Genomic DNA, 9880 nt, shown 5'->3' on the forward strand with positions numbered 1-9880 from the left:
TTGCACTGGATTCCTTGACAGGCAATGACTTATTACTTTGCATCGAATATGATCCTACTATAGAACTCGGACAAGATGTAAACAAACATTTTTGTCTCGATACATGATAAAGAGATATTTTACCTTAAATATTGTGATAACAATTGTTATTTATTCATTAATGTTGATGCTAAAACAACAAATGAATATTGAATAGGGATGATTGTTTTCGAATGTACGGTTATTACAATTTATCATTTTTAATATTATTAACGTTTTATAATTTTTTATGTTAAATAATACATAGTTTTAGTATTATGTTCAATTTATTATTCAGTATGCAGTTGCGTATAACCAAAGTTTACATAATAAATGTAAACTTTAGTGTAAATGTAAATTTTGGTGTAACCTAGGTAGTTATTTATTGTTTTTGAGAAAGTAATATATTTTTTACATGTTTAAAATGCCAGCACGAGTAAAACAACATTCATCCGTCCAGAGCACTTTGTTAATAAAGTTAGGTTCTGCTGCACTTCAATTTAGGAACCAATTGCAAAGTTTCAGACGATTGGGGAAACCAGCTGGTTCTAAAGTTTGAACTTTTTGCAAATGGTACGGGTTGAATGAATTCTCGCGCAATATCCGCCAAACTTTGATTTGTGATATCTCCAATCGCTTTGAAATTGCTCTTGTGGAAATAGTAGGCTGCACCTCGACTAAATTTAAAACAGCCTCTATAACATTTAAGTCATTTTGTCGATGTCCTGCACGTTTTCAGCGCGGTATGATAGATCCCAAAGATGTTGGACGGCTTGCACAATTGTCCGCGGGCTTGGGAAGTTATGTCTATCAGGGAAATGTCTCCGATATTCAATTGCAGCGGCATTTGCGTTCTGTACACACTCTCCGTATAAAATCACCATATCCACATATTCGGCATTCGTATACAAAGCCATCACGACCGACACTTTAAACAATCCGAAATAAACTAATGGTTTCGTGTGTCTTTCCAGTCCACATCCCTTCTCTATCTGTATGGTGTGATCTTCACTCCTTTGCGGGATAAATGCGGGAGATATGGAGGGTGGTAGATTTGAATAAACGCTTTAAATTGTTAATGGTTTTGTAACCGTGTGTAGTGTATTTTGTATACTTAGGTATTTAGTGTGCCGACTTTTTTTATTTGATAAAATATGGTGTGCCTACAAACACCTACGAACTACCTCTGCTTTATTTATTTTCTTTTAACGAAAGTTGACTTCGAGAAGTCAGGCTTGTTAAAACATTTTGCATTAAGTTAATACAATTGTTAAAATTATTTATAATAAAATGCAGCATGCTCCTTTATTTACTTGCATTTTATTGGTTTCGTACATATGTATACGTATACTAAAGCGGATTAAGTGGATACGTTTAACGCCGAACCAAAGCAAATGTGAACCACATATTATGATGTGAACTTGGCAACGCTGTTTGCTTCAGCTGACGACTGGTTCGTGACATTACGTTACAAATTTTCCGAGCATTCGGGCATCTGGCCGGACTGCTTTCTTATGGTTGGTTTATAAAAAAGTATTAGTCCTAACTTAGTCTTAGTCTTAGTATTAACCTTTACACTAATCTTAGTATTAGTCCTAAGAATAGGTACACGTTTATAAAAACAATGTGTGGTCCTAATTTTATTAAGATTAACCAATGAGCGATTTGACTACGCGCATGGCTAGTAATATCACAGCATAATACTTGTTTATTATTCTGTGGTAATGTTATTTTATTTGTTTTGTTGGTGAGTGAAAAGAAAAATATAACCTATTACTATGGTAATGGCGTAATGGCGACCACCATAGACAAAGACAGGAGACCACTATGCTACGAAATGCAATACTTGTGCATGCGCACTTCTCAGATCTTAGTCTTAATCCTAGAAAAATTAAAAGATGCGAACTTTCAAGGTCATGTCTTAAGACCTCCTTAGGACTAGGGCAAGGTTCAGATTTTTATATACCGAAACATTACATTCTGTACATTTAACTTTTTAGGACTAAGATTAAGGTTAAGTTACGGCTAAGTTAGGACTAATACTTTTTTATAAACCAACCATTATTGGGAGTTATGGGTTGATTTCCTTCATTTTTAAAAGTCGAGTAAAAAAATTTTTTCCGATTTTCTGTCATTATGACTGAATCACCCTGTATAATCGATTTATGTTTTCTTTTTATTATTTTTTGTAATCAAAGTCGTATTGCTTGTTCGGTGTAATTGACTGTCAAAATAAATATGTTAATAAATAATTAAATATTTATTCGGTCTTTCTGAAATTACAGCCAAAATAGCAAAAATGTTCAAAATATCTCGGAGATACAATTTTGTTGATCGGTAATATTTCTAAAATCTAAATATTCGATTTATTATAACTTTAATATGCTACCAATATAATATAGGATTTAAATACAATATTTGATCAGACTTTAATAGGACACTATAGAGTACTGCATATCATCAACTTCTTAAATATATTACGTAGGAAACTTTTCACTTTAGGAGACAGTGTTTTCAAAAATAATGAAAAGGTCATCATATTTTATTAATAACGTAATGTGATTACTTGAATTATTATTTATTATCTGTTAAGTAACATGACGTTTAGAATCTTTTAATAATAATTACGTAGCTTGATCTGATGATTTATCATTCGTCTTGAAAATTGGGAATCCTAATAGCCATATATTTTTGTTCAGACTTCATCGTTCAAAAGTGATATATTTTGACAAAATTTAGGAAAAAGTCAGCTTTGATCCATACTTGGACCAGTTTTCACCCAAATTGTGGCTTTTCTAAGAAATATGGAGATCATAAGTAAATTTTAGTAATGACATCGTTTTGACCACCTCAAAATACTACGACAATGATATATTTGGATAAAATTTAGGAAAAAATCAATTTTGACCCATAATTGGAACAGTTTTCACCAAAAAATTTCACTTTTCTACGAAATTTATCGGCGAGTCATGAATTTTGACTTCAGGATTGTGTTCAGCGCATCGAATTCCTTCGAAAATTACATGTGGATCTCTTGGGTTTGGACTTTTTTTTGTGCCTGTGTTATTTTCAACTCATTTTCCTCGTCAGTTAAGTTTTTAACAAATGAAGACGCATTTCTCTTATTGACGAAGTCAATATTTCCAGTGACTAAATACGAAATGTTCGCAATCACCAATGGATGTTTTAAACTCGATGTTTTAATAAAATTTTAAGGATTTACCTTTAAAACATGAAACATGATTTGATAGGTCAGGAATAAAATTATAAAGTAAATTTCAATATATTATCTCTTCCTGTTTAACACAGAAATGAAGCTGCTTAGATTTTTTTTCTTAGAATTAACCGAGAACTAACTTTATTTTAGAAACACTTGTAAAATTTGCGATTTTACAAAACTGCTTGTAGTCTGTACATTTTCCCCTACATCTGGGATTTTCGTTATTACAATACTAACCGTATGGTAATTGATTGTACCCTTGTGCCAAACTTTAATGGCGGATTGTAAGTCCTTAATTATGGGATATTTGTTGTGTTTGTACATAAATCAGTAAACCAAGCTGATTTGGCTGGAAAATTAGTCAAACAACGTTGTAGCAGTCAATTTATGGGACCAAGACAAGTAATTGAGCTATCTCAATGGTATTTAATATTGATGATTTGATCAAAGAGTAATCAATGGATGAATGGATGAATGGTCGAGTGAATCTGGTTTGAGACAGCTCTGTTTTTTTTATAGAAGTCGGAATTTACGAAGTATCATTAGGATTATCACGGGAATTTCAACAGGTCATGGACGTTTAAACAATTATCGTAATAGAATTGAACTTACTGCCAATGCAAAGTGTAGATTTTGCGGACTGGGAGACGAGGATTCCATACACATCATCCGTCACTGTATTATTATTAATCGTGGGTCACATGAGCCAAAGAAAAATGTACGGTGAGACAAGATACAAAAACCTTGCGCGTAGCAAATCTGTCATTTCAAGGCATCGAAAAGACACCGACGGTGTTCTCAAGCCCAATTTCTTCTTGGAAGTGGAGGGAGAAGTTTTGTAATAGTCAATAATGCCCATAAAAATTTTAAATAAAATTTCATAAAATTTTAGATTAAAACTTAAAAATATGAATCGATTGAAAATGTACGATTTACTTGTTTTAAGATATACTGTTCAACGAGCCAAAATATGACAGAAGGTAGAAATACGTAGGCAGAAATGGAAATATTGAGATGAGTTCACTCAACTGAATAAAACTGTCACATGGACTGTAATTGGATATTGACACTCAATTGAGAGCAAAATAATTTCAATAGTTTGGTGTTATTTCAATTAAATGAAAATCATACATGTCCAACTGTTTTTTTTGTATGATATACTCGTATACATATCACGTGTCCCATTGTATCAATCGATGTACGTGAACATCTCGACAGTGAAGCCTCCGATCCTAAATAAAAGTTGTTAGATCATTGGGGGAAAGCGGTTGATGACCTTGAAATTGACTTTACCTGTGACCTTGAAGGTCAATTGAAGGCCAACTTCATAATTTTAAATAAGAGCCTCTATTTTTTACCTGGGAATGGATTTGGCAGAAAATTTTACATCCGAATATGATCTCAACTTTGACCTTACGGTTAAGGTTAAGGTTACAACGAGTTCTACTGTTTGCTCTCCCCTATGCTTGAGAATTGAAAAAGATATATTTGAGTACCTACGTTACAAAGTAAGTGAGATTGATTATCACACCAATATTTGTGGACCATTGAATTACAAGGTTATTTCATTACTACGCCAAAGTTAACTGTTGATTTGGTCTTCAAGTGAACTTTTAATTTAATCTCTTATTATTTTGCAATGTATTCGGGTGTAAAATTTATCGCTTTTCCAGAATCCAGCCTCAGGAATACAGGTACCGATATAAAAAGAAACGAAGTTAACCTTCAAATGACCTTCGAGATTAAATCCAAGGTCATCCATCCATGGTCCCCAACATCCTTAAACCATTTGTGCTTCGATAGCCATAATTCTCGTTGAATGGCAGAACATAACATCTTGGAAATAACTGATACCCAAGCATTATAAAAACTTTTTTTGTCTCATTATAAAGTGCTCATTACAATGAAACTGTCATTATGAAAGATGCCTACTATGTAAAAATGTTTTAAAAAATGTTACTGTTCTGAGACTTCTGAACCATACATTTTTAAAAAATAATTATTTCTGACTAAACTACTCAGACTTTGAAAAAAAAGTAGATACATTTCTTTTCAAAAAAGTCTAATTCATTAAAAAATAATATTATTTGCTTGATAATTCAAAGGAATAAAAAAATTCTGTTAAGAGTAGTTACAAAACTATCCTTATTTATAACCGATTTTGATGAAACTTATGGTAGTTAAAGAACCATATGGTATGATTATTACTTACAAATTTCATTCCGTTATCTTAATCAGAAAGAAAGTTATTTTAAATAATATCCAAATGATAAGTCCCCTTTGGAGGGCCATATCTCAGTAACAGTGCTCCGGAGAACCAATGTTTATAGGAACTTTTTTTACTAATTTTTGCTCTACTTTCACCCCCTTACCAACTTTTCCAAACACCCTGTATATTATACAAATTTAACATTATGTATCAAAAATGCGATGAAATAATGATATTTAAAAAATTTCATTTGTAATATATCATGTAATGCAATAAATATTGTGCTTGAAAGAACTCTTGACTTTAAATACTAAAATAGATAAAAAAGTTGTGAATACGCTTAAAATGGTCATATGGGTTAAAATTTCAGAGAAGAAAATTTATACCGTTTATTATGTCAAAAGACCTTATCCTTATTGATTACTAACATTAAAAGAAGAGGCAATAACAGAATAAATATCATACGATACGATATATGGCAAGAGATAAACAAACAAAATTTAAACTGTCAAACATATCACAAAAAGAAACATTCTTAGATTTGAAACGAAAATAAATAATTTTTCGAAACGTTATCTAACTGAAGTGCATGAGTTAGTGAAGTGTATTCTTTTATTTTCTTTACTAGTCCGCTTTTTCAATGTCAGATTTTTGGCTAGGTAAACACAGTTTCGTAAAATAACCCTTTTGGCGCGATGGCATATTTAATCAATTTTATATTTTTTCACATGCAGGAAAATACCCAAACAAGAAACTAAAACTGTGCCACAAATAAATAACTTTAAACAACATGGAAGTAAACAAATTCACTTATTTTCTTAAATCGAGTGAATTATTTGAAACACAATGAATAATATAAGTACCTATAGAAAATTAAGCACAATTGTTTACATATTTTCACAAACACTTCATAATTTAATCTTATAATATATAGGTGAATCTTCGTGTTGAAGTATTGTATTAGATAGAAATCGATTAATCTTAAAATATTTTAAAGATAAGCTTTTACTATTTATGCACCATCAATAATTCGAAGCGGTAGTAGATTATCAGAAGCGAATTGAAAATGAAGCTGTTGTTACTAATTGTTGCTGTGTTTTACACATGTAAGTACTAATTATAGGTAAAAGTCATAGCCTTATTTAATATTTAATTAAAAAAAAATGTACAACCGCTTTTTATTAAAATAACAAAAAAATCTCCTAGTATTTTTAAGAATACATAGATGTTTTACTTAAAAATTACAAGTTTTAAAGTGCGGTCGCCTTACCAATTCCAATATTCTTATACGTCTGCATAGATTATAACTTCTTTTGAATAAATTTAGTGATTAAAAGGATATTTAAATGTACATCGCCTTAGTTTCAAGTGCATATATTGATCTACTGACAACTGATATCTTTCAGTTAAGACAAATTGACAATCTAAACTGATTGCAGTGACAGTATCTATACTTCAGCTATAATTGTTAATTGTTTTACAACTTACTAAAAAAATATGAACTTCAAATTTTGATATACTAATCTTTGAAAAGAGTTAAGCTTTTTTGTGAGTGACCTGTTTAAGGAGAAATATACTTTATCTGCCAAATCAGATTCTTAAGGTCTGTTTAATAAAAATCACTTCTGCTTACTAACATAGTAACAGCTTGCAAACTTATAATTTGGAACTTTCTGTAGGTTCATACATCATTGGGATAGATTTCAGCTTCCTATTTTGTGTAATAAATAATTTTCTAAAATCAGAATTTTCAATTGTTTTATTTACAATATTTCAAGAATGGTAAGAGATATTTTGAATCTGTTAATATTCCTTCACTGACATGACGAGGCCTCAAAGGACCACGCAATTTCTTTATGGAAAATTGACTTCCGTTAAATTGGTTGGAATTTTGATATGTTATGTATTTTTTCCTTCTGATCAAATGTCTCAATGGGCAGAAACTCCTATGACCTCAGGATTTTAAGATACAGCTGGCTGAAGTTGGAACTATTCTGCACTGGAGACGCGTTCATATGGGTCAAATCTGTGCCATTTTTTAAGTTGTAGGTGTTCAGCGAGGTTTGAAAACACCTCGCAAACTTCGTTAGCAATTAATTGTAGTTCATTATCATACTCCCGATAGGTATATATACATATGACGTCATGCAACACATCTACGTATCAGAAATATGATAATGTATTACAATCTTACAAAATGATATAATGTGAGCAGATATTTAACTCACAGTAAAACATGATTTGTTCAAAAGGAACTATTACCCTGTGTGACATGAGCTGACAATGTATGACCAGAACTTGCCTGCAATGACGATGCATGACAGACTGAGACCGTCAATGCTAGATAATAAAACAATGAGAGGCGTCCGATAAGAGACAGAAAAGTACTTTGACGTTTTATGACACGTAATGATTATGACGCATAATGACATGTCATGACGTCATATGACACAGCTACGCATCAGGAATTTGATAATATATTTCAATTATTTGCTTACGAATCGATACATGTTCAGAAATTAACTTACAGTAAAACCTGATTTACTCAAAAGGAACTATTACCTTGTGTGACATGAGATGACGTCATATAACATTGGATGACCACAACTTACCTGCAATGACTTCACGATGCGTGACAGGATGAGACCGTTAATGCTGCTTATTAGGTTATAAAACAATGTGAGGCGTCCAGTAACAGAAAGAAAAGTACTTTGAACTTGACGTTTTTATGACGCGTAATGACATGTCATGACGTTTTCTGCGCCTATGTTCATAGAGCAAAGTGATGTTAATTTTTGCTGTTTTTATTTTTTTAAATAAAGGTACATATTTTTTATTTTCAATAACAGTCAAATAATTTTATTTAAATTTTAATAAAAGCATATACATATTTAGAAAGAAACATGTAACATAACATACTATTAAAAATCAAGTAATACAAAACAGTAGATTCGACTTTTTATTTTAAATAAAAGTCAAATCGTTTTACATTATAATCAACACTACCTACTTTAGTCCAACCAAATTACACTTGAAAAAAAAATGTTAAAATGTTACAAGTAATTTTTTTATTTCACCAAAAAGTATATGTCAAAACGAAAAAAATGCTCTGTAAAAAACTCTGTACGATGATTTTTCTAAGTAGAATTTTTTTTTGAAGAAAAAATCTCTCGGAAACTCCTTAATTTTGTTATCTAAAAAAAATTGTGGTTATTTTAAGATACAGAAAGATATATTTTCACCAGGTTTCGTCAGAATTACATAATTTTTGAGGAAATGAGAAATAAAAAATGAAAAATAAGAATAAAACCTGTTTTTCGCATTTTTCTCGGAAATTTTGAGGTTATGTTAAAAAGTGACCTCTACAAAATATGTAGATTTTTGCACGATCTACAACTTTTGTATTGGATACTTTTTTGTTTCACGGCAACTTTCGCCAGAAATCCCAATGATACAATTTTTCATAACTTTTCAACCCCCAAATCAACCCTCCGCCGCCCCTGCTAACGCATTTATTTTTTTTTTTTTTCGTTTATTATAAGCCCCTTTACCATTTCCATTTATAAAAGTCCAGATAACAATTTTCTTTTTTTTCCCTCTAAATGAGTTATTTCGATTGGTCTACTTATATAGATTTGCATTTAAAACATGTAACGTGACATAAAATTGATAATGATAAATCAAGCAGTACAAAACAGTAGAAATATTTCTACTTAAACGGAAAAATGGTTATTTAATTAAACATATAGCTCTTTCATGTTTGTTTTCTTTAGCATTAATAATTGTAAATATTTTTAGCTATTACAATTAGACATAAAAAGTATAAATTCGCTACGCACTGTAAATTTTTAGCGAACGAAAAAATTGATATACGAAATTTTCTATTTAACACATAAATATTTTTCTCACACTTACAGCAAAAATGCTCCCCCAAATTTTTGCGCCCGGACAACTGGCGCCCAGGATAAATGTCCGGATAGCCCGCCCCTAGAGCAGAGTATTAAGTTCATCCAAACAAATTCAAAACATTTTTGCTAAAAAACTGTGTTAAATGAAGTCAAACAATGTTCTTTGATACCAAAAATCTAGGTATGTACAAGGTAACACCTTAAAGACTTAAAGACTAACTGTTGATATTACAGAAAATAGCTACTCTATGAGCTATATGTCCTGACATGCATTGAATTACATTGTCTATATCTATAGCAAATAGAAATATATAATTATCCAAAATAAAAACTAAAAATGATATGTATAAATATTATTATAAAAACATTATTAAAAGAATAATAATAATAATAATAATAATAATAATAATAAGCCCGTAACACGTTGACTTGTTCTCTTGTAAAAATGTTTGACTTTTTAGGTGTATAGCCGTCATTCTTATGTTTCAAAAATGCTCTCAACTTGGGGTATTTTGATATATCCAC

At 30.9% G+C, this 9880-nt stretch overlaps 1 protein-coding gene across 1 annotated transcript in view; it reads left to right on the top strand.

The window, feature by feature from the left end:
• Nucleotides 1–6443: 6443 nt before the first annotated feature.
• Nucleotides 6444–9880, top strand: part of LOC108903540 (endoglucanase) — a 12501-nt gene continuing 9064 nt past the window's right edge. Inside the window, exon 1 of the mRNA XM_018705759.1 lies at nt 6444–6553. Coding sequence (XP_018561275.1) covers nt 6514–6553 — 40 coding nt within the window. The 5' untranslated portion in view covers nt 6444–6513. The remainder of the gene's footprint in view (nt 6554–9880) is intronic.

The sequence above is a fragment of the Anoplophora glabripennis genome, unplaced genomic scaffold (assembly GCF_000390285.2).
Source record: "Anoplophora glabripennis isolate ALB-LARVAE unplaced genomic scaffold, Agla_2.0 scaffold94, whole genome shotgun sequence".
NCBI classification, from domain to species: Eukaryota; Metazoa; Arthropoda; class Insecta; order Coleoptera; family Cerambycidae; genus Anoplophora; species Anoplophora glabripennis.